Source organism: Orcinus orca, chromosome 8 (genome assembly GCF_937001465.1).
Source record: "Orcinus orca chromosome 8, mOrcOrc1.1, whole genome shotgun sequence".
NCBI classification, from domain to species: domain Eukaryota; kingdom Metazoa; phylum Chordata; class Mammalia; order Artiodactyla; family Delphinidae; genus Orcinus; species Orcinus orca.
Window position 1 is genome coordinate 65,821,432 of NC_064566.1, and position 18,922 is coordinate 65,840,353.

At 38.2% G+C, this 18,922-nt stretch overlaps 1 protein-coding gene across 2 annotated transcripts in view; it reads right to left on the minus strand.

Moving 5' to 3' along the window:
• NOX4 (NADPH oxidase 4) overlaps positions 1 to 8,782 on the minus strand; it is a 149,381-nt gene extending 140,599 nt beyond the window's left edge. The window contains exons 1-2 of one of the 2 annotated variants that reach the window (XM_004271881.3): positions 8,042 to 8,782; positions 5,620 to 5,715 (exon numbers count right to left, since the gene is read on the minus strand). In XM_004271881.3, coding sequence (XP_004271929.1) covers positions 5,620 to 5,715; positions 8,042 to 8,098 — 153 coding nt within the window. In that variant the 5' untranslated portion in view covers positions 8,099 to 8,782. Of the gene's footprint in view, positions 1 to 5,619; positions 5,716 to 8,041 lie in introns of those variants that run through there. The other variant, XM_033431916.1, reaches the window with a different exon arrangement.
• Between the last annotated feature and the right edge of the window lie 10,140 nt (positions 8,783 to 18,922).

The following is an 18,922-nucleotide window of genomic DNA, read 5'->3' on the forward strand; positions in this document are numbered from 1 at the left end:
TAATGATCAAGCCTTTTCTGAAAATGACAGGAGGCATACAGGAGGCATATATTCCTTCTCAGCAAAATTAAAGCTGCCTAGGCCAGCTGTAAAACCAACAGTGACTTAAAATCCTAGGTCTGTTTGTCCAGAGACTCCAATCTCCACCCTTAAGAAACTCACATGACATCAGACTTCTGTCTCTGAAAAATGTTAATTATGATACAAGTCTTAGGACTCTTGAGAGGGTAAATTGTTAATGTTTCTAAATCACTTGAAGCATAATGATTGACCAAAGAAAGATCATCATTGTAAGATTAGAAAAAAACCTCAATGCTCACAACTTTCTGCTTCACAACTTCTTACTGAGATACCAGTCAACATAGGTATCTCAATAAGAGTTTAAAAACAAGAAAGAAAAGATCCTCATGACCATGTAGCAGATCTAAAATAATAATTGTGAGATAAAGCAAAAAAAAAAAATTAAATTCTCATCATGGCACCGTGAGAAAAACTAGGTTTTTCTTCCCCAAATATTAGCTTTGGGGAAAAATATATAAAACAAAGACTAATTGAATCTGGTACCATAAAATGCATTCTCTTTGCAAATTAAAATGTTTGTATCAATTAAATTATATCCTTTAATTGTTCAAATGTCAGAAATAGAACTCAGAAATAGGTGAACATGAATATGAAGGCTTCTATACTATAGATAGTATCCTGAGTTAAATTGCCCCAACTTTTCAAAAAATTTAGGAAAATGAATTTCTCAGAGTCTGTCACAACACATTAGTATTTGCTATTAAAGTACTAAGTACATTTTCCATTCTTTGAAAATAAATAAATCAACACAGATTTCAACTTAAGTAATCAATGGAGTCCTTTGTTTAAAACATCTTATGGGAAAGTGAGGAAAGTTATTGTTTGGTTTGTTTGTTTGGGTGTTTGTTTTGGCTTTCCTCAAAACACTTTTTTTTCCCTCTTAGCTAATTTTAAGATTCCAATATTCACAGCATGTCATAATTAAACATCTCCTAGGAAGTGCACAGTCTGATTAGCACATTAACTCAGGCATAAACCAGCCGTGACCATGTTGCCTCCAGGCCTGGGTCAGCCTAGTCTGGGAAAAAACAATTCTGATGAAAACTCCTACTAAGACATATTAAATCCCAACATTATTTTATCTTCCATCATTTAAGATCTTCTTTTCCCTTAACCTTTAATTTTGGTCTGAGAACAGTCACCAAGGCTACTAGTAATAAAAATGGATACTCCAGTTCTGAATTTTACCTTCATTCTCAAAGGCTCCCACCCCAGAAAGCTAGGAAGATTAGGGAGAAGCCAGAGATATTTTTATAGTTATATGCCAATAACTAGAGTGCACAACTTCCTACCCAATATTAAATCCTGTTCAGGAGAGAGGGAACAAGAGGACTACCCATATGCTGATGTCTTTTTATTGGGCTGATGGGTGACTAGTTGCTTGCCTTAAAGCAAAACGATAAATGCATTTGGCCATGAAGGTAGGAAAATCTCCCCCCACCACAGCCAACACATATACTGTCCAAAATGGTACCCACTAACCACACATGGCTATGCAGCATGTGAAATGTGTCTAGGGCCACAAAAGAGCTGAACTGTTAGGTTCATTGATTTCATTAATTTAAATTTTTTTTGAAGATTTTTTTCATATGGACGATTTTTAAAGTCTTTATTGAATTTGTTACAATATCGCTTCTGTTTTATGCTTTGGTGTTTTGGCTGCCAGGCATGTGGTATCTTAGCTCCCTGACCAGGGATTGAACCCGAACCCCCTGTATTGGAAGACGAAGTCTTAATCACTGGACTGCCAGGTAAGTCCCTTAATTCAAATTTAAAAGCTGATATTCATTTGTGTTATAGGAAAATCTTTAAATATGTTTGGAACAACTTGGGTATGTGAATACACGTTTTCATCTGTAAAATTTTATGAAATTTAAACACAGGTCAAGTATTTCTGATGAAAATTTAGTGACTGAATTGTGATGTACATAAGTGTAAAATGTACACTGTACTTCAAGAACAGGCAAAAATAATGTAAACTATCTCAGTAATAGTTTTAAAAAATACTAACCACATGTTGAATGCTTCAATCTATTACAGTACTTTGGATATATTATTTTAAATAAAATATATTGTTAAAGTTAAATGCCACTGGCTTCTTACTTTTTTGAATTACTACTGGAAAATTTTAAATTACATATGACTCACATTATATATCTATTGGGCAGCACTGATAAAGAGTAATACTAACCAGTAACAGAAATATCTGAGATGGGCCAGTGAAGTGGTTTAGAAAATCTGTGTAGTATGAGGGAAAAGCAAAAGGCCAGAGAGCACTGCATTCAAATCCTAGCTTTGACACTGACCACCCAAAGGAACCTTATCAAATCATTCATTCAGATTCCTCAGCCTATACTTCCCCAGGTGCAAATGGGAAGAATAGTTTCCTAGCTCAAACACAGCATTTGTAAAGTGACTAGTATATCATCAGTATAAATAAACAGTTGAATAAATCATCTTTCAATAGAAAGCAGAGATTTCAGACCACTACAAAGAATTTACTGCTTCTGAATGTCTATGTCTTCCTGCAAATGAGCTATATCCTGTGGACCCTTTATTCCTATAAGACTAGTACAACTTTATTATTACCTTACATTTTACAGATGCATAACAGCAACCTTAGACTAAAGGCTATTATCAAAATGTTCAACAAATGGAAGTACTGTTTCCATTTGTGTTTTAAAGTGGTAGCAATCAAATTCATTTCCAGAAATACCATCATAATTTTTATGAACTTAAAATTTACCTAAAAAGGACTTATAATATCAGAGTACCTATGTCCTTTTCAGGATTCCTACAGTTCTATCATGGTGGGACCATGTTCTTGTGAGTGCTTGGTAGGCTCTAAAAAACTGCTCTAAGGCATTAAGTTCATAATATATAGTTATTAAACATGTAAAACATGGGAGCCTGCAATATTTATTTTAAAATTAATTATATCTCATCGTTCTACTGTATTTCTTTGCAATTTGAAAAATGCCCGCAAATTCTTATACTATGCAACAATGCCACAATCATCAAAAGATTAGAAAAGATAAGCCAATGACAAATAAAATTAAATACTCCTTCATTAAACAATAGTCAAACTATAGATAGAGTTCCTTTTTCAGTAAAAGTACAGATGATATCTATTCCAAATGGTGTAGATAAATTAATGACTAGAAAATTCAGATAGGTGATTACTGAAAAGTGAGACTTTGTAAGTCATCTTTCTTCCTCCGCCATGATGCCAAGAAGAAAAGCTATTCCTTTCCACTATGACTCTTCATAAAATGTTGACTCCTGACTTGATGGGTTGAGGGTCAACTCAACTATGATCATTCTTATGTTTCCATGAAAACTAATTTACAATGACCTTTCTCTCCTTCAGTCTGCCTCTTTCATTTTTTACTCATAGTCTTCCATTGAGTCCTTTTATCACTTTTGTCTTCATTCAACTGATTAATATTTATTGAGCCCCTACTATGTGCCAGCTATTCTGTAGGCCTCACCATTGAACCTCACTAGCCTGTCATATTATTCAAACAAAACCACTGAAGTAGTTTGAAGTGGGATGAGGTAGAGAGAGGTGAAACATATATTTTTTTAATTAGTTGGGTTATATGTGTGTGTGTGTGTGTGTATTCTTCATATCTGACTTGTCACCAAAATAAATTTGAAGCTGTTACACAGCATCCAAACTCATAAAAAAAAACTTGTTGGTTTCCAACATAATTAATTTTTCAATAAGTTATCATTTTAGCTTATACAATGTCATAGAGCTGAAATCCAAAGTTCAATTATGACATTCCAAGTTGTCTAGGCTTAGATTTTATATTATTACAACTACGTCCTGATCAAGATTTACCATTTTTTAAAGGCAAATTTTACCATCGTAACTCTCAAGAGTTTTCTCCAAGTTGTTCATAAGTTATATAATAGGTCAGATATAGCTCCCACTGAAAAACCTCATGTTTGCTAATTTATACCTAAGGGGGAATGTTTAGGAAACAAAGTAACATGATAGGCCAGTAAACCTTCCTGTGTTCCTTAGAGAAAATTTTTTCTTAACTTGTTTATTGAATTAGTTGTTGGAGTTTCCATTAGATTGTAAGCAACCTGAGGGCAAAGGGGAGGTGTTACTCTCTATGTGCCCATTTGAAAAGTAAAGGTTTCATGACAGTTTTCTGGATGGCTGGATGTCAGGGTGGTTGGACAAAAGAAAGAAATGTTCAGATTTAGGAATCTGCAATAAAATGAGTTTAATCTTTGAGGCTATGTTTATCAGTCCATCAGTTGAAAATACAGATGTTGGGTGATTATGATGTGTCAATGTAGGTCATCAAATTGTAACAAATGTATCACTCTGGTGTGGAAGGTTGATAATGGGAGACTTATGCATGTGTGGGGATAGGAGAACATATGGGAAATCTCTGTGCCTTCCCCTCAATTTTACTGTGAACTTTAAACAGCTCTAAAAAAAATTCTTTAAAAAAACAGTTGTTAAACTTTAAAAATATCAACTGTGTGAACAACAGATATTGAAGATAGTACCTTACTGTATAAAATGAAATATACATCAATTAATTCAGCCTCAATTTATTGCAATCTTAATATGTGCCAAGCACTACTATAGGAGCTGAGGTTTAAAGATAAATGAGATCTATAACTGTAAAGCAGGAAATGGAAGGCTGGCTCCACTAAATTCATCTGAACTAGTCAGAATTTTAAATAGTCATTAAACCATGAAAAAAAAATGCATCTCCTATTTAGAATGTATTTTCTTCCCCAGTGAAAAGGAATGACAAAATCTGCTTTTTCAGATGCCCTAAGATTTTTCAATATGTTTTATATTTTTTGCTTTTGCTTAGAAAAAGCTGTCTCCTTGTATTGTACAAAGTAAGATGTCCTCAGTGCCACTGCCTTTTGTTCAGGAGACAAGTAGGAAGGGGAAGGAGAGGAAGAATAAGAACAGAAACATCATGGAATGGAGAAAAGAAAAATATCGACCTGAGATAAATTGGAGAAAAGTTTTGCACTATATCGTTCTCCTATTACACCAGAGCACTGGAACCACAAGCAGCAGTTAACCTAGGGCAAGCCGCTGAGAAATGCCCAGAAGTGAAAAACCGCCTTAGACACATACTTTGTGAGAACTGACAGTAAAAGGAAACAGTGCAGAAATTCTCTGTAAGTTGATGGGCGGGCTGAAGTCTTGATTTAGTAAAAACTAAAATCCTGTCATGGGTTGGTCCTCCAAGTGAAGGAGACCTCAGGACTCTTTGCAGCTGGCAAGGAGTAGCACTTTTCTCAGATACTGCTAGCCCAACAGTTCACTTTAGAAGATACTATCTTTGGCTCTTAAAAGAGTCAGACGTTTTAACTTGGACCGGTATAAATGATAAATCATGAAAACTTGACCACTTTAGACAGTAACAAATGTTTCTGAAATGAACAACACTCCTGGTGTTTCTTTAATGAATGTAAAAACTGACCAAGCTTTGTAGCATCCTCTGCCCACATTAAAGCCATTCCACAGGTCAACCAAGTCCCACTTACCCCCAACATCTGGTGGAGGTAGTGATACTCTGGCCCTTGGTTATACAGCAGGAAGGTTTTCCAGAAAAGCAGGACATTCAGGGACAGCCAGATAAGCTAAATCATACGAAGGGTGAGAGAAAAAAATTAAAAATAAACATTACCTGATGAATGGACACCTCAAGTACATTCATTGGACACAGTACTTTCAATGGAACCTCAATTAGTCATTGCAACAAAGTATTATTGGAAGAGAACTTGGGAAATTTATTCTCCTCAGGCTTTCATTTCTTTCCCTCAAAATAATTACTGAGAACCTACTCATGTTTCAAGCCCAGGGAAATAAGAATGAGCAGAAACAGAAATGTACCTGCCTTTGGGGAGTTCACATTTTATGAGAGAAATAGACATTAATCAAATAAACTCATGAAAAAATATATAAATACAGGCTATCAGGCTGTGCAATGGCCCAGGGGTAGGGGTTGATAGGGGAGGCTGGTGAGCTCAAAGGGCTGAGAAAAGGGTTTCAATCTCCTCTCTAACAAATTAAATGGAAGTTATGATGCTCTCCAAAGCCTTTCCTGTTCTGATGTTTTTTATGACTCTAAAACTCATATTATTTAACATGGATTGTAATAGTTACAGCTTAAGATTTTTATAATATGTTTAGAAAGTGAAGTGAGACTAGGAAAGAAGTCCAATCTTATTTCCTTAGCATTTCAAAGCTGTTTGAGGGTGCAACCAGAAACATGCAAGCAGGTGTTAAGATAATTCTTTTTGGCCTCCTGGGACACTTCTATTTAAAACTTTAAGAACAATAAAATAACGCAAACATCCAGGAACTATTCTGTTAATGGCTGCATTCAGGAAATGCCACACAATAAAAAGACAAATAATAGACAAACCCATCCTTTGAGAATGTGTACTGTCTTAGCAGCACATTGGTAAATTCCTACACACCTCAGATTATTGGGGGGAGTTGCCAACCATGGCTCCATTTGGGGTCTAAAGCTTTACAGCTCAGAATGCAGGGAAATTCTAGTTCAACAATGGCTCCATGGTGTAGAGGAGGAGCGTGGGTATTGGCTTCTGGGAATCTACTACTTAATGCCTCTGAGACCTTGGGCAAATCTGTTACTGTCCATGTGCTTCAAATTCCTCATGTATAAAATTAGGATGAAGGCAAGAATGGGCCTACCTATCTTACAGAATAGATCTGAGGATAAAATAATGAAAAATAATCAGAGAGGGGAGAGAGAGAGGGGAGAGGAAAGGTAATGAGTTTCTGTAGAAGCTGAAGGTAATCAGTATTTCTTACAGTTATTTTTGTGTTAAAAGGAAATTTTCTTTAATGAGCACAGCAATGGTATTTTTGTTTATTTTTCATCTAAAACATTGTCCTTACTAGCAGTAAAATTTGCATAGTCTGTGTTGGTTTCCATTTAGTTTTTGCTTTTTGAAATTTTATTTGTCTATGATATTCAGAAGTTTGGAAAAGGGTTCTATGTAGGGCAATTCCGAACCAAAGTTCATTATCATTCAGTTTTATTCAACAAACTTTTATTGAGCCCCTTCAGTCTGGCATTCTTAAATTGCCTTCACATTAGCAAGCCTTATTTTCCAACAAAGTATCTGATCCTTGAGGGTTTCAGCTTCTTCAGTATTTCTCAGGGAATTGACCCAGCTGTGTGAGTGCACGGTAGACATTCCTAAAGGCCTTAAATGGTCTTTCCCACACTCACTTTCTAAACATATCATAAAAATCTTAAGCCATAACTATTGCAATCCATGTTAAATAATATGAGTTTTAAAGTCATAAAAAACATCAGAATAGGAAAGGCTTTGGAGAGGATTCTCAATTTACCAGCAAGCTGAAAACCACTCAGAGGAAAACCTATCTGACCTCACTCAGCCCCTGCACACCTGAGATTAAGCATCTGGGATGCAAACAGGTCTCCTGAAGATCGCAGTTATCCCCTTGCAGGACAAAATGAGACTAAGAAATGAGCGACATCACCACGTCCCGGGCGTTGCATATTGTTAAACTTCAAAAATATCAATTGTATGAACAATAGATAATGAAAAATAGGACTTTGCTGTATAAAATAAGACCAACAGAAGCAATCTGGAAAAAGTGCAAAAGGCGGGGGGGGGGATGTTTAAATGGTTAAGGAAAAAGCTGTGTTCACTAACAGCGATCTCTTCTCCCTTCCTCCACATCCGCTCTCCCATCAAAAGTGTAGGAAATTTGCCCAGCACTTGGAGGAAGGGAGGAAGCGGATGGTTATTATCTCCAGGTATTCCCGGCAGAAAGTTTTTGTTAGTTGAGAATGTTTGCGTTAGAGGCAAAACTTCCAGCTCCCCACCCGCGCTCGCTCAGAGAATGAATCAAAATCGCTGTCCCAGAGACAAAACGCCGGGAGAGCCTCGCCCGCCATCCTACCAGGCAGAGGTGTTTAACCCCTTCGTTGGCCAGCCAGCTCCTCCAGGACACAGCCATGCCGCCGGCCCCGCCGCGCCGCGCTCTCCGCCCGCCAGCCCGACAAGCAGCGGCGGCCGCCGGGGCAGCGGCTACAGTGGTGCGTGCGGCCTGCGGGGGGGGCAGGGTGGGGACGGAGGGTCAAAGACTGAATGGAAGCCCGGCGCCGGCGCCGCGCCAGGCCGGGCGGGGTATGCGCCCCGGTACCGGGTCTCCCGAGCGCCGCGGACTCGGCCCTCGTGGGGTCTGCGCTGCGCCCTCCGGCCGCCAGGACCCCCTGCGCCGAGCGCGCGCTCCCCGGCTGCGCGAGTCCGCCCCGCCGAGCCGGCCCCTTTGTCTGGGGGCGAGCCTGTTGCTGTGGCTACCGCAGTGCAGGATGTCCTGGGCTTGGATCTAGGAGGCGTCCCCCAGCAGCCTCAGCCCGGCCTGCCCCGCTCCGAAAGACCCACCAAGATGTGGAGACTGGTACTCAGACATAGAGTGGACACCCTCGCTGCACCCTTGGACACACACACACACACCTAGTCCTTTTGCACTGGCGTTCCCCCCACCCCCAAAGGTTCCTCTCTGAAAGCCTTGGTAAGGAAATTTGAGCCGGAAATTGTCTTTTGTGTACTAGCGTCCCCCTTCTCCCGCCCATCCTCAGCAACTCATCCCACCCCCAAGCAAACGCCCCCGTCACAACCCTTACCTAAAGCCTCCCTCTACCTACCCCTTCCTACCCCCCATCCCTAACACCGATGCAAAGCTTATAAGAAACTTCTGAATAAAGAGTCCTGCGGAGAATTAGACAGTGGTAATGATTGCACAACTTTGTGAATGTACTATAAATCACTAAATTGTACACTTTAAACGTGAATTTTATGGTATGTGAATTACATCTCATAAACCCATTATTTTAGGAAAAAATAATAATAAAAAAAAATAAAGAGTCCAGGGGAGTTAATGGTTAAAACTGACGTAATTCTCAGGGGCTCTAGGGAAGCTCAGATTCACTCTATTTAGAAATGTGTGTTTTACTACCTAGTATCAGAGTCTGTTAAGTAATAAGAATCCTCTCAAACTTGTACCAGAGGCCCGGTGAAGGGTGATTAAAGCGTGGAATGTTCACAGGCTACCTAGCCTACACTGCAACATATCAGTATTAGGGAAAAAACAAAAAATCATGCATGTGAAAGAATGTCCAACGCAAAGTAAGTGTTGGATAAATGTTTGTTAAATCAGGAACTTTCTCAACTCTAGCAACTAATAAGTGGCAGAAAAAGTAAACCACTAGTAGCCTAATCTCATGGCTTTCAACCTCTCTTTTATTTTAGTGAAATACATTTTACAACACGTGCTATGATATATAATTATATTAAATTATAATATATAATGTATAATTTCATAAAAATCATACTTCCTTTACTACATGCAGTGTACTTACCTCAATTTCGTGAACTGATTAATGACTGCAACCCCCAGTTCAAAACACGAATAAATCAGTATCAAATCCCAGTTAGAATTCACAAAGTGCTCTAATAGTCCTGCCATCTCTTTGACATACGACGTTCCTGTTTCATGCATGATCTAAACCTGAAAACTGCCTCAGATCTTTCTGGGGCTAGGGAGTGTATTATTTATGAATAACACCCTGTTCTTATTGACCATGTGATACCTGAGGACAAGAAAAAGAGCACAGGGAGTACCCAGGGGTGTCACCACTGGAGGCAGGTCAAATTCTGAGACACGCTGGTGTTCCTCAAATTCCCCCCTAAGAAACCATCCTCCAGCCACAATTTCAATCGATGGGAGGTGGGGAGATTCTGGCACAATGGTCTGGTTCTTCTCATGAGTTGAGAGGAGGGAAGCAACTGAAGAACAGTAGAATAAAAGACAATTTTTTTTTAAGTTTAACTACTTCCAAAAAAAAAAAAAAAAAGACAAAAATAATGGATCCAGCTCTTACTATGTACTTACTGTATCAGTCACTGTCCTGGGTACTTCATGTACAGAATCTCACTTCATTCTCATAACAGCTCTACATGTGGATGTCAGTGCCCTTACTCCAGAGTTGAGGAAACCGAAGCTAAAAGAGATTAAGAAACTTGCCTGAGCAGGTGGGGAGAATGGGCAGACGTTGGTTTAAAGGTACTAACTTCCAATTATAAGATGGATAGTTTGGGGAGATCTAATACACAGCATGGTGACTATAGTTAACCATATTGTATTATATACTTGAAAGTAGCTTAGTGAATAAATCTTAAATGTTCTCTACACACACACACACACACACACACACACACACAAATGGTAGCTATGTAGCTATGTGAGGTGATAGAGGTGTTAGCTAAAGCTCAGATGATAATTATTTCCCCATATATAAATGGATCAAATCAACATGACGTATACTTTAAACTTAGACAATGTTGCATGTCAATTATATCTCAACAAAGCTGGAAAAACATTATGTTAACTGGAAGAATACGAACATCGCAATAAAGATGAAAAACAATAAATTAAAAGAGAAGAGAAATCTGTCTGAGATGACAAAACAGGCTTTTGCTTATAGTTCAAAAAAACCCATAATCAGATCCTTTTCTGAACTCTTTTGTACCATGATAGAATGCTATACAAACATTGATTATTATATTTATCACTATTATTTTATAGGAGCTCTGTAAAAGGGGACTAGGTCCTAACTGTTTATGTTGCCTTACAAGGATACAGTACTGCAAGCTATCCCCAGGGGACAGAGCTATTGCCATGTTGTGCAGGAACTCTCATTAATGAGGTTCTTTTCAATAGAATTTTCTCTAGGCCCTACTGTTTAGTGCAAGTAGATACTGTCTTTCCCAAGATAAGGAACGCTGTCCTTGAAAGTAATGAAGAGAGAATCCTGTAACTGTATCAGTATTCCAAACATCATAGCAACAACAACAACAAGAATAAAAATCACACTTTTACCAGGAAAAAACTTCACAGGAAAAAATCAAACGACAAATACCTTTGCTCTTGGCCAAAATAATGTTAAAATAGTAGTGATCATCCTACATTGATTACAAACTCTGTTTGGAAGTTTGAGATGTTCTTGGTCTATTATTTATTACTTACTAAATACAGAAGCTTTGTTTTTTGGTAGACAGTGTCCCTCAAAATATGAAATCCATGGGGAAAAAATGATAAAAGTTTCCCCCTTTGGTCTGCTTCATTAGTTGGCTTCTTTATGTATCAGCTCAGAGGCGCACCTTTGCCATGAAGCTTTCCCTGGCCCACCTCACCTCTATGCTCACACAGACTCATCCTGTAGTCTGCATTCTTCAATGTGTTTATAATACTCCAAACACATGATCATTACTCCATTTTCCACATATTATTTTAGTTGTATGCATGTGAGTGTGTGTGTCTAATTCCCCTCATCAACTGACCTCTTCAAGGACAGGGATCTTATCTTATTTAATTTTTATTCCAGGACTTTGGAAAAAGATTGTTACATAGTAGGAACTTCAGAATGTTTGATATATGAATGAATAACAGTTAAGTATATTATCCTTCTTTTTGTGCCTCTCTCAAACTCCAGTTTCTCAAATGTAACTTTCCAATAATGTAAGAAAAGTTTCTGCTTAGCTCGATAATTAACTACCAGAAAAGAACCAACAGGGCAGGAACTCTTGCTATGGGTGTCACCTATACCACTAGTCACAGGATATGCAGCTGGGACAAGTGAGTACCTATATTAGCTTCCTGGGGTTGGGGTAACTGTCACAAATTTAGTGGATTTGAACAACAGAAATGTATTTTCTCACAGTTCTGGAGGTCAGAAATCCCAAATCAGGTGATTGGGTCAAAATCAAGGTGTTGACAGGGCCCCAAACCCTTCAGAGAGTCTTGGGGAGAATCTGTTCCTTGCCTCTTCCCAATTCTGCTGGATGCTGGCGTACCCTGATTTATGGCTGCATCCCTCCGCTCTCTGCCTCAGTGATCACGTGGCCTCGCCTCTTCCATTGTGTGTATGTCAAATTACCCTCTGCCTCTCTCTTATAAGGACTCCTGTGATCGTATTTAGGGATCAACAGATAGTCTAAGATAATCACCCTACGTCAAGGGCCTTAACTTAATTATACCTGCAAAACTCTTTTTGCCTTATATAAGAAGTAATATTTACAGGTTCATGGGATTAAGATGTGATATATCTGGGTGGTCATTATTCAGACCACTCTAGTACCTAAAGTTACTTAAGTGATGTTAATTTTCTTTCCCTGATTTCCCAGCCTGAGAGAAGGATTTTTGAGGAAATTCACCTTAAGACATAAAAGTTGGAACTTTTACTAAGTTTTTCTGTCAAGAAGTCAAAAATTATAGACCAGGAACCATGCCAGAGAGAACTCAGCAAGCTTTCTTAACCTTTGTGACTTAGACTGAGTTTAGTATTTTGGTTATTCCATATCTGATTATCAGGAGTTATTAGTATTAAACTCAAAAATGGAAAAGAGCCTGTGTGTTTTTCTTACAAACAGAAAAGAAGAAAGTAGGAAAACTCTGTCCCAGTATGCAGCATAACTGGTAAAGTGGGCAAAAGAATCCTAAAGTTGTGAATAGCTGACGGCCATATTAAAGAGAAAAGGAAGCTACACTTTATCCCCGGGACCCTTGGCAAGGAAGAAGGGCCCCCAGGGAACCAGCAAGAAATGGCCCAAAGGCTTAACATTCACAAGCCTGGGGACAAGTTCCAGACAGTGACTCATTGTCATTTCTACACAAAAACAAGTGTAGACCATCTTCTGATTCAGGCCTTTAGGAATGTCTACCATGCACTCACACAGCTGGGTCAATTCCCTGAGAAATACTGAAGAAGCTGAAACCCTCAAGGATCAGATACTTTGTTGGAAAATAAGGCTTGCGAATGTGAAGGCAATTTAAGAATGCCAGACTGAAGAGGCTCAATAAAAGTTTGTTGAATAAAACTGAATGATAATGAACTTTGGTTCGGAATTGCCCTACATAGAACCCTTTTCCAAACTTCTGAATATCATAGACAAATAAAATTTCAAAAAGCAAAAACTAAATGGAAACCAACACAGACTATGCAAATTTTACTGCTAGTAAGGACAATGTTTTAAATGAAAAACAAACAAATAAACAAAATTACCATTGCTGTGCTCATTAAAGAAAATTTCCTTTTAACACAAAAATAACTGTAAGAAATACTGATTACCTTCAGCTTCTACAGAAACTCATTACCTTTCCTCTCCCCTCTCTCTCTCCCCTCTCTGATTATTTTTCATTATTTTATCCTCAGATCTATTCTGTAAGATAGGTAGGCCCATTCTTGCCTTCATCCTAATTTTATACACGAGGAATTTGAAGCACATGGACAGTAACAAATTTGCCCAAGGTCTCAGAGGCATTAAGTAGTAGATTCCCAGAAGCCAATACCCACGCTCCTCCTCTACACCATGGAGCCATTGTTGAACTAGAATTTCCCTGCATTCTGAGCTGTAAAGCTTTAGACCCCAAATGGAGCCATGGTTGGCAACTCCCCCCAATAATCTGAGGTGTGTAGGAATTTACCAATGTGCTGCTAAGACAGTACACATTCTCAAAGGATGGGTTTGTCTATTATTTATATTATTTGTCTTTTTATTGTGTGGCATTTCCTGAATGCAGCCATTAACAGAATAGTTCCTGGATTTTTGCGTTATTTTATTGTTCTTAAAGTTTTAAATAGAAGTGTCCCAGGAGGCCAAAAAAAAATTATCTTAACACCTGCTTGCATGTTTCTGGTTGCACCCTCAAACAGCTTTAAAATGCTAAGGAAATAAGATTGGACTTCTTTCCTAGTCTCACTTCACTTTCTAAACATATTATAAAAATCTTAAGCCGTAACTATTGCAATCCATGTTAAATAATATGAGTTTTAGAGTCATAAAAAACATCAGAACAGGAAAGGCTTTGGAGAGCATCATAACTTCCATTTAATTTGTTAGAGAGGAGATTGAAACCCTTTTCTCAGCCCTTTGAGCTCACCAGCCTCCCCCATCAACCCCTACCCCTGGGCCATTGCACAGCCTGACAGCCTGTATTTATATATTGTTTCATGAGTTTATTTGATTAATGTCTATTTCTCTCATAAAATGTGAACTCCCCAAAGGCAGGTACATTTCCGTTTTACTCATTCTTATTTCCCTGGGCTTGAAACATGAGTAGGTTCTCAGTAATTATTTTGAGGGAAAGAAATGAAAGCCCGGAGGAGAATAAATTTCCCAACTTCTCTTCCAATAATCTTTACACACTATTTTCCTTTGTACACTGACATGGGATTTCATACTTCTCTAATTCTTTCTCTTGCCCAAATATATCCTCTTTACTCACAGTCTCATCCATGTGTGCGTGCTATTCTTGCTTCCTGGCATACCAGACCTAGTGATACTCACTTAGTCTCCAGACTCAAGATGAGAATCCTTCCTTCTTAGAGGCTCACATGGATTTCTCCCAGCGGGATCAGGAACCTCTTCTTTGTGAGCCTGTGTCCACTGTGTGTAGCCCTCTCTCAGAGTAGTTATCAGGCTGAATTTGTTGATGTATTTTCTGGGTTGTTTCTCCAACTAAAACTGTGAGCACTGTGAAAACAGGAAATTTTTCTTCATTACCTAAATCCTGGTGTATGGTAAGAGCTCAAAATATATTTAGTGAATGAATCAGTGATGAAACTCTAGCATGCAGTAACAGTTTAGGTTATTTTCCAAATGGAAAATCAGCACTCACAAAATTTTATTCTATTTGCCCAGAGTATAATGTGGATGAAAAATGTTGTCTGCCATTTCAGTAAACAAAGGATGTGGTGGCCATCAAGCCAGTAGCCACTGTGCACCCTGAGAGGATTTAGGATGGAGAAAAGAAGGATACAGTCCCTAGATAGTTAGGGGTGCATATCAAAGTAATGATTTCAATAAGCCCAACTCTTTCATCTTCCCATACAGAGAAAAGCACTAAGTTCATTAACTTGAGATGCCTGGTTTTCTTTAATTAGCAGTAGTCTTTTGATGTTCAGCTACCTGGGTTTTTTTGTGTTTGTGAACTCCTATATATCCCAGCTCCTCCCTTACCTCTTTGGAGCAGTCCCTCAGAGTGATCTGAGAGCCTGTCTTCTGGGCTTAATTCCTCAGAAAATCCGCTGAATAAAACATAATTCCCAACTTTTAGGTTGTGCATTTTTTTTTCAGTTGACAGTAACAAAGATTTTATGCTAGACTTGATGGAAAACAAGTTCAGGAACATGAAAGAAAAACAAATTGACTTTTGTCTTTTCTTCCTCCTCAACAACTTTCCATGTAATTTAACCTTCAGACAAACTCTTTTCCTACTCTCCAAATATCTGAGGCTGGAAATTTCAAAAGCATTTCTTGTTCTTATTCTCATACTCACCTAGTGACTCACTCTTGCTTATACTGACAAAGCAACTTAAATGTCTCTATGTCCATATGCAATTATGCATAGCCTAGCTGATTAGAAGTAATCAATAGCTTGGAAAAATATTGTATGGGATCAAATGTTAAAAAGCATAATGATCTGACATCTTGGGGTGCCAGATTCATGTTCTACAGTTGGAACTTTTGGTGAAGAGGAAAGGTTTACATCCTTAATTCCTTTTTCCCTTTTTCTCCAAGTTCTATCAGTTCTTTATCTGGAGCCTCTTTTGAATCAGATTCCCCCTGAAGACAGCACTATGCCTCCACTGGTCTTTCATAGTCCTTAGTTCAGATTTACATATGCTCAGTTATTTACATATGTTCAATTACTGAACTGTGACGCAATTACTTGCTACCCAAATATTTCCATATCAATGGATTTCATTGGAGTGGCAGGGTTGGCAAATCTTCCACTATTCTCCTCATCTTCATTTTCATAATAAATAACCCTGATTTTCAGTTGGATCAAACCCACCCAGCTAGCAATTACATGTCTCAGCCTCTCTTGCAGCTAGTAGTAGGTACTATGTTTCTGCAAATGTGAGGTGAGCAGAAGGAATGTGTACATCCCTATCACAAAGGAAATTGCTTTCACTCCACTTTCTTTTTTCCCCTTTCCTACAGCTGGAAATACACTTCAAATAATGAAGGTAAGGATAACACTTTGAACGATAACGAAGAAATAAGATATTAAGAATCTTGATTACCTTGTAGGTGAGTCACAGCTGCCCGCCTATATAGCTTGCTTCTTGATTGTTGTGAGAGAAAGAAATAAAATTCTGACACACTATAGTTTAGGTTACATCTGCTTGGCTTGTACACTATTTTTATAGAAATTGGCTCCTGGAAGTGGGACACCATCGTTATAAAAATCAAAATATGTGGCATTAGTTTAGCAAGTTGCATAGTAGGTGAAGAGATATCCAGGCTAGAAAGAAGTGCCCTTTGTTATGCCATTAGAAAATACAAGCTAACTTGGAAACAGACCACATTACTACCAAGCTTGTAGCTCTAGAGGAATAGGCTAAAAGGATATCAGATTTTTGGTGCATGTTGGCTGCTGCTTGGAATTTTTAGCAAAGTGCTACAAGAGACATGTGATAAAGTTAGACAAGAAATGGCCCATTTGCAGATTGAGATGAAAGAGAATAGAGCTCTACTAATGGAGAGTCTTTCTACCCTTGACCTGCACTTTAATGAATTAAAGTGCCATTCATTTGGGACCCTACAGGGTTGGAAAAGTCAACTGCTTCTATTCCTCAAAGAGCATGACATAACATTTTCATTAGAGCCAGCCACGGGGCAAAGATAAGTTTAAGAGTATTAGCTTCCCAACCAACTTGCCAAGACTTTAGTTTCAGATGGCATTAGGGTGGCTGACATTAAGTTAAGAGAAAGAGAGCTGAGCAGAGCAAAGGAGACAATAAAATTTTTAAATAGTGTCTATAGGCTCTACAGAAATTTGTCCAGCAGACGTCTTCGAGTGTGGCTATTCCACATGGAACTGTCTAGAAACAAAACACCTAACTGACATTTTTCTTGTGTTTTTCCAGTTTTACTGAGATGTAATTGACATTCATCACTGTATAAGTTTAAGGTGTACAGCATAATGGCTTTACTATTGTATATTTTGAAATAATTACTAAAATAAGTTTATTAGCACCCATCACCTCATATAGATACAATAAAAAGAAAAAGCAAAAAAAAAATTGTGTGTGTGTGATGAGAACTCAGGATTTACTCTCTTGGCAACTTTCATATATAACATACAGCAGAGTTAATAATATTTATCATGTCATACTTATATCCCTGGTACTGATTTATCTTCTAACAGGGAGTTTGTACCTTTTGACCACCTTCAGCCAATGAGCACTCTTCATCCTCACTGCCCCCCCCCACCTATGAGTTTTCTACGAGCTTGTTTTTTGTGCGTGTTTTGGTTTTGTTTAGATTTCATGTATAAATGAGATCACATACAGTATTTGTTTTTCTCTCTCTGACTTGCTTCACTTAGCATAACACCATCAAGATCCATCCATGTTATGTCAAATGGCAGGATTTCCTTGCTTTTTCATGACTGAATAATATTTCATTGTATCTATATACCACAACTTCTTCATCTATTCATCTGTCAATGGACACTTAGGTTGCTTCCATGTCTTGGCTGTTGTAAATAATGCTGCTATGAATATGAGGGTGCAGATATCTTTTTGAGTTAGTGTTTTCATTTCTCTACTAAGGTTTTGAGGGAATTTCATTACCAAAGAAACCACAAGCCTGGTGTACAAGAGCCTATGATTGTTAAATTTCTAATGCAATACTCAGTCTCCTAAAGCTGCCCTAAGTGGAGCACACTCTTTCTTGCTGCTTTCTGATATAGATAGTGGACAGGGAAAAACCTCCCCACCACGCACAAAAGCAAAGCTTCAGGGGCCAATGAACAGGGGAGACACTTCAGGGCTGGCAGATGAATTAACCAAGGAACCTACTCCACTTGCAAGAAGCTTTCGCAGTTCCTGCCCAGGATAATTTAATATCTGCTACGGACAAAAACTACTGTGAGCTTTCCATTTTATACATTTCTGAAAGGATGGTTTTCTTTCTTCCTTTTTTAATTAAAAAATTCATTGTGGTAAAATATATATAACACAAATGTACCATTTTAACCATTCTTAAGTGTACAATTCAGTGGCATTAAGTACCTTCACATTGTTGTGCAAACATTACCACCATCCATCCCCTGAACGTTTTTATCTTCCTGAACTGAAATTCTGTACCTACTAAACAATACCTCTCTATTCCCCTCTCCTCAGAACCTGGTAACAACCATTCTACTTCCTTTCTCTCTGAATTTGACTATTCTAAGTACCTCATATAAGTGGACTCATACAATAATTGTCCTTTTGTGTCTGGCTTATTTCACTTAGCATAATTCATTCATAACATCACTTAGCATAATTCAACCTTAGCAATGTTCATCCACTTTGTAGTACATGTCAGAATTTCATTCTTTTTTATGGCTGAATAATATTCCTTTGTGTGTGTTCTTGACTGGAATTTCCACAAGTGATGTTGTGATCCTTCTCAGGGTATCACAACTGGGGTGTATTAAATTCAGTTATCCTGTTTCTATTCTATCATTGTATATCGGAGTTAGAGAAGACATATGAGTTGTGTTTAGTTGATGGGTTATCAGATTACAAGGAGCCACTTCCAGAACCTGATACAAAAGACTACCTATGGTTGTGGATTTTCAGTTGCTTGCAGTTACTGGATAGGATTTTAGGTGGGCTCCCTTGTAGTAGAAGGTTTGAGTATATTTGTGAGGAAAGACGAGGGTGCATAGATACCTGGGTGACTAAAAGAGAAAATTGAGACAGAGACTGCTAATTGTCCA